At 42.8% G+C, this 17,514-nt stretch overlaps 1 protein-coding gene across 1 annotated transcript in view; it reads right to left on the reverse strand.

Moving 5' to 3' along the window:
* The window catches only part of LY75 (lymphocyte antigen 75), a 99,431-nt gene extending 83,737 nt beyond the window's left edge, over window positions 1-15,694 (reverse strand). Inside the window, exons 1-4 of the mRNA XM_038002067.2 lie at window positions 15,527-15,694; window positions 9,703-10,074; window positions 4,924-5,094; window positions 1,236-1,400 (exon numbers count right to left, since the gene is read on the reverse strand). Coding sequence (XP_037857995.2) covers window positions 1,236-1,400; window positions 4,924-5,094; window positions 9,703-10,074; window positions 15,527-15,620 — 802 coding nt within the window. The 5' untranslated portion in view covers window positions 15,621-15,694. The remainder of the gene's footprint in view (window positions 1-1,235; window positions 1,401-4,923; window positions 5,095-9,702; window positions 10,075-15,526) is intronic.
* Window positions 15,695-17,514: the final 1,820 nt, after the last annotated feature.

The following is a 17,514-nucleotide window of genomic DNA, read 5'->3' on the forward strand; positions in this document are numbered from 1 at the left end:
ATCATTATCATATATTATAATTATTTGTCTTCCATTCAAAGAATAACTCATCACGGACTCAGTAACTTGGGTTCCTTGATTTCTAAATATAATATTAAAATTTCTTTTTATATAGTTTCTTTTGAAAGATATACAAGACTCTGGAAGGAGTTATAGAATTTTACTGAGTACATAAAAGAAGTCCTAAATAAATAGAAAAGCATATCATTTTCATGGTTGAGAAGACAATATTGAAACAGCAATACCTTTTATTTATTTATTTATTTATTTATTTTTTAAGACAAGGTCTTGCTCTGTCACTCAGGCTGAAGTGCAGTGATGCCATCATAGCTCTCTGCAGCCTCAATCTCCTAGGCTCGAGCAATCCTTCTACCTCAGCCTCCAGGGCAGCTGGGACTACAGGCACATGCCAACAGCCAATTTTTTTTTTTTTTTTGGTAGAGACTAGGTCTCACTTGGCTGCCCAGGCTGGTTTCAAACTCCTGGCTTCAAGTAATCCTCCTGCTTTTACCTTTCAAAGTGCTGGCATTGCAGGTGTGAGTCGCTGCACCCGGCCAATTCCTTTTTAATGAATCTATAATTCAATAGGATTCCAACTAAAGTTACAATAGGGTTTGCTACTGAAATTAACAAGGTGATCCTTAAATTCTTATGGAAGGATAAGTGGTGTTTTAAAGTTTTTATTTATTCCTATTAAGTTTTCATAATTAAACATTAAAAAATTACCACTACCATGCCCCAAACAAAACAAAACAAAGTCCTATCCACTCTGTATCCATGTTATTAAACCCACTTTAAGATTTAGTAAAACACTCCTTGCCCCTGAGGACTGTACCCTTTCACTCAGGAGGGGGACCTTTACTGAGGCCATCTAGTATAACGTAACCATCTTCCTTCCCTTCCTTTAATTCTCTATTTTTCAATGTTCAAAGAGTTTAATTGTTCACTTTTTGAAAAATCCTTTCATTTAGGATTAGGGTATCAGTCTAATCTTGCTACCCAAACTTGTTTTCTGAACATCAATCTCTCTTTACTTTCCATCACAAGATGTATTTCACAATGGTGAAATATGATTACATTCGGTACTTTTTTGCTTATGGGTTTCAGTGTAGAAGTTTAAATCCCAAGAGAGGCCAGAAAAGATACATACAAAGAAACACATCTGGATATGAAAACAGAAGAAGTACCTTTACAATTTTAGCCAATTTGCTCTATCACATGCAAATAAAATCTACCTTTAAGGTAAGTTAACTCAGCAGCACTGTTGATGCTCAGTAAATCAGCTCCTTGATTCTGACATGAAACATAAGCTTCTTTCCAAGAAAGAGCCGTCTGAGTATTAAATTGGTAGCAACTTCCAAACTGCTCGTTCTTTTCCCAATTATCTTCACAACCGTTTTCTGTTGATAAAGACACGTTAGTGATCATAAAGTAAGGACATAATGTTTTCCATTACTTAGGATGCTTACAAATACTGCAAGTCAATTTGCATACTCTTAGGATATGCCCAAATGGAGACTGCCATCACTCGTTTAGACCATATTTTGATCACAATACAATTGGAATCATAACACACCAAATGACTCAGGCTGGTTGAAGCTTCCACTCTTTCTTATTTTCCGCTCTCCTTTTATCCCTATCAATTACAATGCTGTGTTTTCGCCCATGTCCCTGCCTGCCCTCTGCCTGAGATATGAGTCTCAGTGTGCACATGTTGTGAACACTGAGCTAATGGAAAACAAGCTCATTTGAACATAGTGGCAGACTACAGAGGGTCTGCCCACAGCTTGCATAGAAACCACTGTATGTGTACGTGTGTGCACAGATATGCTGCTTAAATGGCCAAGATATTGAGCCCAAGTGACTATTTGGGAAACTATGTCCAAATTTCTCCTTAATATTTTAATAAAGAATCGAATATATGATATATAATTCACATTACATATGATTTATATATGTATATGTGTGTATATATGTGCATATAAACACGTATACATATGTGTTTGTAGAGTATACATAATTTCAGACAAAGAAACTGCAAGCTGTTTCCTGAATGAGATATAAAAGTTTTTTGACAACTGGTTCAAAATATATTCAGAGCCTTCTGTGTACACCCCACAAGAGGGGAAGTCCAGTGCAGGCTGTGTCAAGTGCATCCCAGGCTCCAGCTGGGGGATTTTCCAAAAGGCCTCCTGTAGCCAGTTACATATCAGATGTTATACTCATGATCCTACAAGCTGGAAGGGCCTTTAGAGATCATCTTTTCTAATTTCCTCATTTCACACACACGAGTAAAGATCTAGAAGTGACTGTGGCAGAGCTATAATGAGGGCACTGGTCTTGTTGATCCTCTGAATGGCACATCCTGCTGCTTCAGCCATTTTTCTATGGCATAAATAGCAACAGAGATTCTGACATTTGGTAAAAACAAAATAGGGTGGATTTGAAAGCACATTGTCTAAAGGTTCATTATTACCACTGAGGCCCTACTTTTGTAAATCCAGAAGCGTCCAGGAGTGGGATGGCCGTGTGTTCACTATACAACATGACCTCCATGATTTAGCAGCCCTCAGGTTTGAGAAACTCAGTCTTGCTTCTTCCATAAAAAGTAACTCTAGGAAGCGTATGCATGCATTAACAACACTGTATGTGTCACACCCCTAAACCCCCAGCACACACACAACACCCACAGGAGGCTAAAGGCACCAAGACACATCCCTGTCAAGGCAGCAAGGTACAGTGCGGCAAGTATGTACAGTGGGGAAGGAGGATAAGGAATCCTTCACTAGTTTCCACAAAAATGTGGTCTGATCCTGAAAGGCCACTTCATGGATCTGGGCCTGCTGCCTCTCACCTGAGAAACAGGGTTTTGCACTGGATAACCTCTAAGCAACCTTTCACATCTCAATTTCTGATCCAAATAAGGAGAGTTAAATGAAGTTGACACCTGGTTGACCAAACTCTGCTTATTATCAATTACAGCTGAAGAAAATACTGGCTTTTTCCATTTTAGTAGGTAGGTTACAGGTGTTGAGAAGCTTGAGCCTCTAACTAGATACATAATCCTCAAAGACTGGTCCCCAGACCAGCATTATCAGCACTACCTGGAAACTTGCCAAATTTGGTGGTGCCACCAAAAATCTACTGAATCAGAATCTCTGGGCCCTAGATACCTGTGTTCTAACAAATTCTGCACGTAATTCTGTTGCACCCTGAAATCTGAAGTCTTAACCCAGTATAATCTCTTCAAGTTGCTTAGAACTCTGCATGCTGAAGCTCAGATTCCCAGAGGAGGGATCAGCATTACTAATACCACCTGGCTGGCTGCTCAATTAGTCAGTATAGTGTAGCTGTTTGGGACAAGGACTTCATAGCCAGACTTCCTGGGTTTGAATCCTAGTTCTGATATTTATTAGCTGTGTGATCTTAGGCAAGTTACATATCTCCCTTGTGCCTCACTGTGATCATCTGTAAAATGGGAATAAAGTATGGTACCTTTCAGGGTTGCTGGGGGATTAAATGAGTTAATGTATATTGAGAGCTTGAAACAGTATCTGACACCTGGCAGAGCCCTGTTAAGTATTAACTATTATTACTTAGGTCTGGAGCTCTTTCCTTTCTCTTTGCTATAGATTCTTTCAATCTATTGTCTATTAAGTAATATTTTGTGAGTACCTATCACACGTCAGGTACCATGATCCCCTGTAACTCTCACCTAATTGGTGAGAAGCTGTTTCTGTTATGTGCCAGACAATGATGTAATTGCTACTTTGGTCTCTGTCTTTCTAAAGAACAGCAAATTCTTTAGCAACTCGCAGTTTGCTTCTGGTAAGAAGTAATGAGAAAAAGCACTCTGACAAACACACAGGAATGGTGGAAGGAACAGTGTTACCAATTTTGAGAGCCCCAGGAAGATCTATCTCTTCTCTTTCCTGCTCTTTGCTTCAGGCCATAAACATGCTTAATACTTCACCATTCTAAAAGTGTTTTTCAATTGATCTCTTTCTTAAACTACCCTTTGCTTTTTAAAATAAAAATTACAGGAGGTCACTGTTTTGGACTAAGCTCCTGATCTAGGACTCGAAAATCAAAATGGAGTCATCCATGCCAAAGTTCCACTCACCAAACTGAAACAGAGTTGTTATCCGGCCTTTTGAGAAATCAAGAGAGAGAGACAACTGCCTAATTTCCCAAACAGGCCAGTTTCAATCTTTAATTGGCCTGATTAAAATGAAGTTCCCTCTGTTTTAATGCTTAACCTGAAGTCACCTGATGTTAACCAATTGATTATTTCTCTATTGTTCTTACAAGGAAAGTTACTTTGAAACGACCAATCCACTCTTTGGTTTTTGTCTTTGCTTTCTTCAGCCCTTTTTCTGTCTACAAAGCCAATCCTCTCTATTCAAGGAACTGGAACACTTACAGTACTCTTTTATGAAATGAGGTGTTGCCTGATTCTAGAATTGCAATAAAGCCAAATGAGGTTGTAACTACATAAATTTGTTGCAATTTTGTCCTTTGCCAACTGTCTCTTCTGCTCCGTGAAACTTGCGAGGCTTACTTCCTTCTGTTCATGCTTCATTCCACTACAACCCAGCTTCTACCCCCTCTAGTCTTCTGAAACTACTAAAGGTCAGCAGCAATTTCCTAACTGTGCATGCCTTTTCCACACTTCCTCTCCCTGAGGTGTCTGTGCTATGGAACACTCTCTCCTTCTCCTCCATGACACCATCCGCCTTGGTTCACTTCCAGGCCTGCCTCTGAAGGCAAATTCATGGCTACACATTACCTCTCTCTTCTCCTCCAAACATACACTCCTTATCCAGGATGATATTTTTGCAGTCGCTTTGAACTCTTCCTTCTCCCTGTTGCCTCATATAAATGTACTGCCTTTCCACATAAAGTTTATCAGCCCATACATACCAGGCTTTAAGCAGATGCCCCACTTTCGGTCATATTCATAATTTAAGGTGGTGGCACACCATGGCCCACTATGATCCTCATCAAGGATGCAATCATGATGCCAGGTCCCATCAACTAAGAATGGAAATTCACAAGGTCTCCCGTAGGAGTTCCCATCTCTGGTATAGATCTCTGTGTTGGAGAGGAAGTTGGGGAAAAGGGAGTTAAAAATTGGGTAGTCAAAACAAAACGAAACAAAACAAAACTGGGTAGTCAGCTTCAGTAGGCTCATTTCTAAAACTCTTTGAAAAAGAAACATTGTTGTTTAGAATACAATATCCGAGTGTAGGAATTCAGAGCATGGGTGCTGTCAGGTCTGCACATGAATGCCGGCTCCCTGCTGACCCACTGTTTGCCTGTGGGCTAGCTATCCAACCCTCTAGTAGCCTCTGTTTCTGCTTTTGCAAATTGGGGATAGCATTCAGTGATCATCCATGATCACATGGATGATCTTCACTTACTGTGGTGTGATGAGGAGCTGAAAGAGCCTGGCTTGGTCAGGTGAGGGTCTACTAACTCTGCTGTGGGCCGCAGAGCACTTCACCAGAAAGGGTGCTCTGGCTGAGGTTACATTTATCTTATTTTCTTTTCTTTAGAAAGTGTTGGAGCCAGAAAAATACCTTGGAACCACTAAGGGTGGGTGTGGACTTTGGAACCACCTGCGGAATTAGAAAGATGGACAAACAGTCCTATTGTTCAGAGACTGGAAGTAGAATTGAGACTGTGGTTTATAAGCAAGTAAAAGGAAGAGCTGCTGAATTTCTGAGTAGATTCTTGGGGAGGCACAAGGCATGGTGATTTGGGGTGTGAAAGAAGCAGCAGCTTCAATGGGGCAGTCATGTGACTGGCTGGTGGCCAGTGAGGTAGTAGATTTGGCTTTTATTTTAATCATTTTCCCTGGTACATGGGGAGGAACTGAAAAGTGATTCCAACCTCAAATATGCCTAGAAATGCTGGAAAGAGTGTTTTGATACTTACATCAATACTAATTCTCTTGGAAAGGTGTTTTTGTAGAACAGCTAATTCTGTATCTCTTTCTGCTACAATTTTCCAAATCCTCAATTTGCTAAAAACCTCGGTCATTAACAGATCAAATAATGGTCATTAGATAAATCATAGTAATCAAATCTTATCACCCTTTACCAGGCAATTAGGGTTCCTCAAAATGTCTCACAGATGTGCTTAAAAGTGTGCTTAAGACAGTATTTGATTCTACTTTCTTTTTCTCAAGTACCTGTCTAACTAAAGTGTGAGGCCATTTAACAGCTTAGAATGTATTAAGCAGAACTATAGCAAAACGTATCTGGATGCTTTTCTTCACAAATAGTCTTTTAAAGATCACTGGCTTTATTTTGCTATGTCATATAAATAGTTTCAAAAGGGTACTTCTGTTAAAGAGTATGTTGACCTTACATTTTATAAGGATTCTGCTTATTACCTATGTTTCAGTTTAACTGCATCAAAAACCCCCAATAGCTCATGACCAATTTCTCTTCCCATATTACAAACCTAAGAGGACAGTCCCTGAACACAAGGACTGCTCCTTGTAGAACCATCAGTTTTCTTTTCTAAAACCTTTGATTTTTGGAATACAAAGTGCCTTGGTATACACTTCCGTCATTTGTTCTTTATCATAAACCTGTGAGATCATAGGGGAAGTATTATATTTGTCTGGGAAATCCCCATTTTTGCAGAGTAGTCAAGTGAGACATTCAGGCACTCAGCCGCAAGTGACAGGGATGAAAATGGGCTCTCTCTGATTGGACTCTTGACCTGTAAGGACAACCTGTGACATCAGTGGGTGCCTTCTCAAGTTTCAAGTTAAATTTCATAGCTCAAAGCTGGGCTTCAATTAATAAGCCCTCTAAGTCACAATACATGCTTTGAAGAATGATAAGCATACAACCACCACACCAGAAGCAGCTACATTGCGCTAACTGTTCACTAAGCGTTTTGCTCCCACACATTCTTTGCTGATGCTGGACCTCTTACATGCCAGGGGCTTCCTGAGCAAGACAGGCTTTCCTGGGAAGACTCTTCTCCGAATATGCAAATTTATGGTGATAGCATCCTTAAAACAACAGCTTTATTATGCAATAGGTACAAATTTGTGAGATGAGGTGGTTATGCAGAAAACTAGCAAATTAATGTCATCAGTAACATGAGACAAAATAGTTTCAATGGATAAAGGGGTTGTTGGCAGGCTTCTAAGAGTTGCCCAGAATTCTGATAGTTCTGCAGCCACCCTACCACAAAAAGTCCATTTCCTCTTCATGATTCACCAAACATTCAAAATTTGAAAAGTCCTAGTGAGATCAAGGTATCTTAATGCTATAAATGTACACCTGGGTGCTAGGTAAAAGCAGTTCACTCGTAAAATTTATACAATTTCAGTTTTCTCTGAGATGAACATGACTCACACAGGATGGGAGTTGGGGTGAGAGGCAACCCAAGGCACAGTGATAAATTAATGTTCTTGTATCACAAGTGAAAACTTTGTTTATACTGCTAAAGCCAAGGGGGAAAGAAAGAAGCTGTTTGGGGGAAAGGAATACTGGTTTTGAGCCCTAGCTTTGCTGTAACAAGCTAGGTAACCTTGGATTTCACTTTGTTGGGACTCAGGTATCTTGTATGTTTTGTTTATATACTGCTAGATAAGAAGGTGGGGACAACAATCAGTATTGAGAGCCTGAGAGAGGAGTCCTAGAGAAAGTCCCTAACTTAAGACAGCAGTCCCTAACCTAAGAACAGAAGGGATATACATAAATTGAAAAGAGTAGAATTGCCAGGACTTCGTATTTGATTATACTAGAGTGGTGGAAGAGGCAAGCCTGAAACCTCTCGGGTGACTTGCTAATTTCTGACATGTAGAACTTAGATGGTACCAGTCACCCAGACAGAAACAGAGAAGAGGTGGCAGGTTTGGCCTTGGCTTCTGTGCAAATTAAAACTTGAGGTATGCCTTGACTAGTCACAACTATATGTGCTTTAAAAAAAAAGATTTAGTGTTTCAAATATTATATTTGAAAAAGTCAAGAAATATTTCATGCCTGTGGGCTATGCTGGTGGCATTGCTTAGCTCTCTCTGGGTGGTCCCCTGGGTAGGTCCTTAACCTTTTTTGTGCTACTGATCTCTTTGGCAGCTGGGTAAAATCCACAGTCCCCGTCTTAGAAGAACATTAGAAATGCATAAATAAAACACATAGGATAAAAAGGAAAATCAGTTATATTGAAATGAAGACACTCTGGGGACTGAGGGAGTTTAAGATTACAACAACGCCCCTCAAAAGAATTAGATCAGGAGACTAAAAGAACACTGCCAAGAAAATTATCCTTTCTGATCCCTGGACAAATACAATGAAACAAGTTAAATCCAATTAAAAGGCATTTTTTTTTTTTTTGGCTCTGTGTTTCCTCTTAGTTGGCAAGTTGGAGAAGGGCTTTTGTGGCATAGAATTTAAATTTGCCATTAAGTCATATCCAGAAAGCAACTGCTTTACTTTTAGGAGGAAACTGGCTCGCAGAAACAGACTGTCAACTATTCAAAGGTTAGGGATTGATGAAAAGGAAAACCCCATCTCTAATTCTCTAATATTTCTCCATAACAGAACTTGACATTCTCAGAATAATTTCTGCATCCTCACTAGGAAATAGAAAGACTAGAAAGAAAAACTTGTGTGGATGGATAAAGGATAGCGAAGCTGCTATCCTGCCTTTGAGGTCAAATTTAGCTTAAATGATCTTTAAGAGAAGAAGAAAGCCACCGTAAAGCTAGGGAAATTTTTAAAGAAAGGCAAGGAGAAATAATAGGACTTAGAGGACATAATTATATGCATATTGACATTTGGTGTAATTTAGAGCAACACAATGAAAAATATTTGCTTGGGAGATAGCTAATTACGTTTAGTAGTTAAAAAAATAAATCTACTCATTCTTTAACTTGGAAATTAGTTGTAGTCCAGTGCCTAGACTCAGAGCTAAGTCCATGGTCAGCTCCCCACAAGGCAATATTAATATACTTATTTTTGGAAGCAACTGAAAAACTCCACTCTTAAAATGCTGAATCATAAATATAAACATCAAAATTTGGTTGCTATGCCAAAAATGAAAATAAGAAAATCCACTTAAAATTTTCCCATTTTATCAAAATCCGTAGGCAAGAAAAAATACATTTTTCCCCCTTCTCCTTCTTTTCTTTTTTAAGAGATGGGGGTCTCACTATGTTGCCCAGGCTGAGGTGTAGTGGCTATTCACAGGCGTGATCATTACACGCTACAGCCTTGAACTCCTGTGTGCTGAAGTGATCCTGCTGTCTCAGTCTCTCGAGAAGCTGGGACTGCAAGCATGCACCACTACACCTGGCCTTTCTTCTTCTTTTAAAACTTAGAATAAGATCAACATTATTAGATCATTTGACTTTTAGCCTATAAAAAGATTTCCTGTTAATCAAATGTTTCCTTTCCTCTAGGCTTTAGAAGACCATCATAAGAACTACATATCTATCTGATGAAATCCCAGGTTTATCACAACATGGCAGTGTGACCTCAGACAAGGCATTTAACCTCTCTCAGCCTTACCTGCAAAGTAGAGGCAAAAAGTAACTGCACAGTGCCTGGAACTGAAGAGCTCACTCACTGCCCTTACGAATGTATGACTCTATTTTTACTAAATTGTGCACATTCAATATCACATGTGACAAGCACAACAGCAAATCGGTCAAAGTCCCTCTCTACTACTCACCATGATAAGGCTGGTCACAAAGGCTTTCCTCTGAGCCTCCTTTCTTCCAGACATCGGATGCATTTGAGATTGCTGCGCCATGCCCATTCTTCAGAGCCAGCTGGTACCGGGCAGCACTGTACAGAGAGTGGTGCTCACATTTCCACCACAGCATGACACTGGAGTCACAGCTGAACATTCTTACCTCATTCACTGATTTGGTAATATCTAGGCCAAGGCACTTTTGGGAGTGCAAATGAAAGAGCCGATGCTGGGACACCCACTTCCATAACTCGTCCTCAGTTTCATCACAGTCCTCTGCTACTATCCAGCCATACACTGGCTTGATGCACTTGCCCGTATTTCCATGGACGATGGTGAAGGGGTCATTAGCTGAGTCAAATGGATAGACAGACTGTGGATTATGTGGTTGAAGTGCCTTGCTCCCTACTTGCTGAGGAGAGTCTGAGCACTACTGGACTGTTCCCATCCTCAGACTCTTCCCACTCTTTATAAGCTGCAGGGGACTACACAAGGTGGGACAGTGGTGAGCAGAGAGGCAGTGCAGTGTGTAGGGTCAGAGCACGGGTTCTGGAGCCAGTCCACCTGAGTCCATATTTTGCTCCTGCTACTTATTAGCCATACGATCAGGGCAAATCATTTAACCTGTGTGCTCCAGTTTTCCTATGATGGGTGTGAGCATGAAAGGAGCTAATCCATGTAAAGCATGTAGAGCAGCATGTATATTTGTTGTTGCTATTTCATGAAAGATATTTCCCTTCTCATTTAATGAGATAAAAGAAGCTCTTTAGTTTTCATCTCAATGAAAAGTCTAGTTGGGACCATAATTCTGCCTTGCTTACATGTTAGCTACTATGACAGGGTAAATTATTACATGAAAAGTCGATGCTTAACACAGCATGTTCACTATATATATGTTCCTTTCTTCAGATCCAAGTACATAGTGAGGCCTCTGTGGTCCTCTGCCTTAGGGCAAGTTAGTGTGGCCACTAAAAAGGAAAATTTAAGGACAAATTTCTTAAAGACCACTTCCCCCTAGATATTTTTTGGAGGACTAAATTCACTGAGGTATGTCAGAGGAAACGGGGAAACTTCTGAGGGAGCAGCAGAACAATGCGGGTACAGAAACAAGAAGAAATAGAGATCTGGGTTCTGAGGGTAGGGGAACCTGTGGCCAGCTGCACAGTGGCACCCTCAGGAAGGTGACAGGACCTGGGGAAAGCCTGGGGGATTGACTGTGTGGATCACCTAAGAAGGCTGAACCCCAAACTCCAGGAACTACCAGAGTGATGGCTGATGAGTCTTGAGCCACCAGATTCAAGATCCTGTGGGTTTGGACAATGGGAAACCCAGAGGTAACCAGCGGGATCCAATGACTAAAGAAGAATCTTCCCTGAATGTTCCCCTGGCACTCTGCATGAGCTGGGAAAGACCCCAGTAAGGACAATTATTGAAGTTCTGGCAACCTGGTGGAATGGGAGCTCAGCACCAAATTTAATTTGGTTTTCTGAAAATAAAGTAATGCATTGTTTCTTGCACACCTGAATTTGTGGAATAAGATTCACATCTGTTACAACAAACTATAATCGGATAATTTGGTTAGTTCTTTTACAAAGGAAAATTTTAAACAATTATAGCAGAGATCATCATGTTGATAAGAGTAAAGCTGAAATATTTTAGACAAGCTTAAGCAATCACTGTCAATGAACCAGAGTTCAGCAGAAAGACCTGTAAAATTTTGGTTCCCCAAAGACACTTTCATTTTGATATCAGCGTCACAGTCACTGGTTTCACTAACACCAGATGCTTTTCCTAGTAATAATTCAAAGGCTTTCAAAGTTAAAAATTCCCATACCAGGGACTGGTGACTTGAGGGGAATTTTACCATGTAAATAATAACTATAAAATTAAGTCTGACTGCAGCTTGAACTTTGGAAGGATTTTTGTTTTGTTTTGTTTTAAATAACAGAAGCAACAACAAGGGAAACAACAAGAACAGCAACAAAGATCCTTTAAAGCTTAAAGTTATTTTAAATCTGAATTTTAAAAGTATTCCACAGGGTTGCAGCTAAGGATGTTTGATGTTTGCCATAGCAGCTTTCCTCCCCCCCCCACTTTTTTTTTTTTTTTTTTGAGATGGAGTCTTGGTCTGTTGCCCAGGCTGGAGTGCAGTGGCACAATCTCAGCCCACTGCAACCTCCGCCTCCCAGGTTCAAGTGATTCTTGTGCCCCAGCCTCCCGAGTAGCTGAGATTACAGGTGCCTGCCATCACACCCGGGTAATTTTTGTATTTTTAGTAGAAATAGGGTTTTACCATGTTGGCCAAGCTAGTCTCGAACTCCTGACCTCAGGTGATCCACCCACCTTGGCCTCCCAAAGTGCTGGGATTACAGGCATGAGCTACTGTGCCTGGCCACATCCCTCACACTTTCTCCTTTGACAGTCCTCTGCCACTTTCTGCTTGATGGACACAGGCTGGGAGGACAGTCAACAAAAGAAAATGTACTATAAGATTACTACTTACACTTTCTCTCATGGCCTTCTCCCACAATTCAATAGTTACTCAGACCTCTGATCTACATCTTTTCTAAACTATTCTCTCTTGCCTCTCCAAAATAAATCTTGCATTCCAAAGTATCAAAAATTACAGAAGAAAAAAGTCTGCTCCTGCAGGAGACGTGCCCATCACCCTTGTTGGAAACATCCCCTCTCCTGCCCTGTAGTCTTGCTGCTGTCTTTCCCAGGCATTCTGCTTTGTGCGCTCGATCCCAAACAGGTGAACTGGGGAAGCAGCAGCTTTGCCTTCCTTTGCAGTTTGCAATTCTGCATTTTTCAAAGTTTTTGTAGAATCCAATGGATTAGCTACATTTCTTTGTACAGTGGAAAAAGCAGGAGTTAGGAGTCCTAGATTGAAATACTAAAACACTGCAGGAGAGCTGTGGAGTAGCTCTGTTAAAGTGGAGCTGCCAAACTTCCTAACTGCTACATCTCTGAATATAGATGTTTTTCTCAGACTAACCCCTTGTTTGAACCAAGTATGCAATTTCAATGTTTGACACTTATAGTGGTCACTTAGTACAGATCTTAATTATTCATATACTTAAAGGAAACTTATTAGCCTCTATATATAAGGTACGTATATGCATATATTAGATAGGGAGAGTCCTATCCTTTCATGATGCTTCCCTGTATCTTTCTTTACCTTTAGCAGGAGCTGTTCAAACTGCCTCAGTCTTACGACCCTTATTGGGATAGTAGGTTGAAGAGCCGGAACGAGGACTGAGAAAGAGTGAACATAATCCCTTATTTAGAAAATTTGGTATAGAAGGGCATATAAGCTATTTTAGAAATGTATTATACTTTGAAAAGGTAATTACAGAGTAAATTTTATTTTATAAAATAGATTCTTTATAGATAGCTTCCTATTAGATTTTGTTCACTTTACAACTTTATACCAGTCCTCAATGGAGTTTTAGTATTTACCTCCAAATACAACATTGGGGCAAATCTAAAAGGCAGAATTTGATGAAAAGAAGCCTCATTACCCTCTAGATACATTTGTATATGCTTCATTTTATATAAATTCTCCAGTGTTTGAGAGAAAATGGCTAAGTAGCATTACCAAAAATTGAAAATAAATTTTTAGTATTTTTACATCCATTAAAGGAAAATCATCTCTCTCAGTCTTTTCTTATTGTCTGATCACTAAATAATTCCTGCCTTATAAACTCTAGACCAAATAGCTTCACACATTCCAAAGAGGAGCTGGATATTGACATATATAACCACAGGCAAATGGATAGGAAAATAGCTTGGGAAAGCAAGAAGGATGAAGATGGCAGCATTTATAATTTCAGGGGAACGTCCATAGATCACATATTAAGCATTTTGTAGAGTCTCTACCATGTGTTCATCATGTGCAGGTAAGTGCAGCAAGACAGAATCAGAAGTCTAGGTTTGTTAGTTCAAAAGCAGGTCCTGAAATGACAGCTGAGTCCATGGCAATGTCCAGGGACTCAGAAAGTCTTCACGCATGATTGGGTGGTGTTGGCTGGTGAAAACCTCAGGAGTCCCTGACGGATTGGTTTACTTCAAGCTGTTAGCTATTCCAAGCAGCAAAAATGTAAACTAAGCACCTGGCATCTCCCCAAGGACACAGAGGTGCTCCTTCAGTGTTTGGGTGATAGAGGCCACCTGCACAAGCCTAGCCATGCACGTGACGAGGTGCATGCCATCACCAGCATCATGAAGCGGACACTCTTGCCAAACAATTGACCCAAATGGCTGGGGGTTCAAAATTCCAGTGCTTCCCCAAACAAGGCCACAAGTCTGCTCTGAGGGTGAGAGAACATGGATCAGAGTAGCTGCTAGGAGTAAGGAAGGATACAGGATAACAAAACCTGTGGAGACCTAGCACAGGGCGAATAGAGTTAAACCTGGTGCTTTTTGCTTTGGGTCAGTGATAAAGGGCAGTGATTGCAGAGATTGCAAGAATTTAGGAAATCTTGAAATTTGTGAAGGAGATAAAAACAGGACTGAAGCAGATGTAGATGGGTACCAAGAGGTTAGTGATTGAAAAGTTAGTGCATTTTCACTGTAGTTAGTTGTTGCAGTGAACTTTTCCACCTTGGATTGTGGAGCAGGCAGAATAAATTCTCAAGGCAATAAAGGATCTTATTTTAAATGATTCCTTTGGTAGTTCCTAGCACACAGGGTCAAAGGAGAATAGAGAAGTGTGACTCAGAGCAGGGTTCATTTACAGGTCCTTGCTGTAGATAGGATGATGGCACTCACACTCTGAGAAATCTCTTCCCATCACTCTCTGAAGGAAGTCTAAACCAGATGGTAACTTAGCTGCAAAGAAAATAAGAGCCACCAGCAATTTAGTGTTTTTCAAACTGCCTGGACAGTCTTTTCCTTCCTCATATAGGCACGATAACAGAAGTGGCCGGTGGCGGGTGGCCCATTGAGTGCCTATGATGCGGCCCAACCAAGAAACAAAGTCCTCTGCACACCTCTCGCCCAGGCAAAAAGAGAAAGTAAAAGCAACCGGTTGCTGCCAAGGGGTGTGGTGGGGTGGCGCTGGCACTACCCTGAACATCAGTGAAGGCTGTTTCTGGTCCTGCTTCCCCATTGAGAGGCAGCAGGTCCCCAGCCAGGCGACCTCCCCTTCAGCGTGGGGCTGTCAGCCTTGGGGGAGCGGGGTCGTTTGGAACTGATAAACCAAAGAGAAGAAAGGTTTGCTGCTCTAGACGGTGGGTGACGGCATCATAGCTGACTCTTGGTCTTGGTCACTTTCAGAGGAGATGGTTTACTTAACCTGACTGCCTTTCTGATGCGCACCGTAGGCGCAGTGAAATTCGGGAATCGTTGGGAATCCTTAGCACTGTGGGTGGAGGCTCCTCTTGGCCCTGTGGCCAAGGTGACCAAGGGGCGAAGGAAAAGCGAGAACGGGCGGGACAGGACGCAGAGGGCAGATGGGGAACCCCATACTCCAGCAACATTTTATAAGACAGACGACGGAGCAGGGCACCTGGCCAAAAAAAGCCTCAGTGAGCCTACTCTACGGTGGACCGCGTCCCCTCTGCACCAGAAAGGCCCTGTCCTCCCATATCCACCGCGCCCTCCTCCGGGCCCCCGAGGGCACTGGGGCGCCTACTCCTCCAGACCTCCCCTGGGGCTCACTCGTCCGGCTCCAGAGCCCCCCAACAGCAAAGCAGCCGTGACCTGCGCCGGGGGCGCAGCCCTGCTCTGGGCTGGAAGGCGGCAGAGCTGCGGCGTCGAGGCATCCAGCGGACTGCGGGGCGGAGGCGCCCGCGGTTACCTGCGCGGCCAGAGGGTTCCGCGAGCTCGAAGCACCAGAGGAGTAGCATGAGGAGCCCCGCCGGGCGGCGAGGGGTCTCCCAGTCTGTCCTCATCCTGAGCAGGCGCAAGCTTTCCGGCCGGGTCCTCTGGCGCACGCGGCACCCGCCCCTCCTGTTGAGCTCGGCCTGCCCCGCCCGCTCCTATATCAGGCCTCTCGGGGCGCCCCGGCCCCGCCCCCGCCGACTCCGACCAATCAGATGTGCGTCTCCTCGGCCCCGGGGCGGAGCGGGCCTGGTGTGGGAAATGAACAGGGCGGGGCGCTAGATACCTGCGTGGGGTGGGACCCGCGAGGAAGAGGGACGTGCGGGTTGGTGGGAGAGCCAGGCACCACACAGGCTTCTGCACTGGACGGTTCGGTCCCCGCCTCTTCATCAGCCAAGCTGGGGAGATGCGGCCCTTACTGGGACTTGGCACCGCCCTGGTGCGTGGGTTCTGTCGGTTTAGAACCTTGGGCTCTGCCTAGCTCACTGTGGTCAGGGACGACTTCTCCATTCCAGCCTGGACTGGAAAGGGACCCACGGTGAAGGAAGTGAGTACCTGCCGCGTGGGTGACTGCGGCCAAGCCTAAGAATTCAGTCGTCCTTGGCAACGTCTTGGGTATTTTGATAGTGCAAAGAAAGGTGGAGTAATGGTACACTGCAGTTCTACCCATAGTTGTTAAAAAATTAAAAGCAAGAATTACTAGAGTGACAAAACGACACTTCCAAGGATGACTTATGCTTTATAACAATTTGACTTTTGCGAGTAAGCTCTTTGCGTAATAATTTAACAATAATAATTCGCTGGTAGAAATGTAGAAGTCTGCATACAGAACCAGAAATTTCATGTCCCACTCACTCTCTTCCTGTGGACACTGCTATCATTAAAAAGAGGCCAAATTCTTAATGACCTAAGTTGCTCAAAAGTGAATGTTTTATACTTTTAAATCCGTCTTTGCTGAGCACATAATGTGTACCTGAGGTGGCCTCCATCCTTGTTGCATGAGGACGCAAGGACCTAGTTGCTCTTCCTGACTTCCACTGCTGAGGCTTCACAGACGGCTCCCAAACCTGCCTTGGCTCTGTCCTCTCCCCAGGGTCTGGCCTTTCAGTTCCGTAGATATAGTGAGCACCTACCATCCCAGGATCTGGGCACTCCATGGAACAGGAGGACAAAAAGACATCTCTGCCCTCCCTTTAATACTGGGGAGACTGGGGCACTGCGATGGATAATATTGTCAGCTTGATTGGAATGAAGGAATGCAAAGTATCGTTCCTGGATGTGTCTGTGAGGGTGTTGCAAGGAGATTAACAGCGGACTGGGAGAGGCAGACTGGCCCTCAATCTGGGTGGGCACCATCTAATCGGCTGACAGCATGGCTAGAATAAAAGCAGGCAGAAGCTGGAAGGACTTGACTGGCTGAGTCTCCTGGCCTTCATCTCCTCATCTTCATCTAGATGCTTCCTACCCTTGAACATCGGACTCCAGGTTCTTCAGCTTTTGGACTCTTAGACCTATAAAAGTGGTTTGTCAGGGGACCGCTGGCCTTCGGCCACAGACTGAAGGCTGTACTGTTGGCTTCCCTACTTCTGAGGTTTTGGGACTCAGACTGGCTTCTTTGTTCCTCAGCTTGCAGACAGCCTATTGTGGGACTTCACCTTGTGATCGTATGAGTCAATACTCCTTAATAAACTCCCTTTCATATATACATGTATCTTATTAGTCCTGTCCCTCTAGAGAACCCTAATACAGGCACATGCAGTGACACAGGGCAGAATGAATGGGGAGACTCTGACAAAGTTTGAAGGAAGGCAATATCTTAGTTGGGTCTTAAAGAATGGGTAGAAATTTCAGCAGGCACAGCTGGTGGGAGAAAACTAGTGACAGGGCAGAGAGTCAGAAGACAGTCAAGAGTCCAGGGTAGCTGCCCTGCAGGGTGTATGTCTGCGAGAGAGATCAAAGTGGTTG

Source organism: Chlorocebus sabaeus, chromosome 10 (assembly GCF_047675955.1).
Source record: "Chlorocebus sabaeus isolate Y175 chromosome 10, mChlSab1.0.hap1, whole genome shotgun sequence".
NCBI classification, from domain to species: domain Eukaryota; kingdom Metazoa; phylum Chordata; class Mammalia; order Primates; family Cercopithecidae; genus Chlorocebus; species Chlorocebus sabaeus.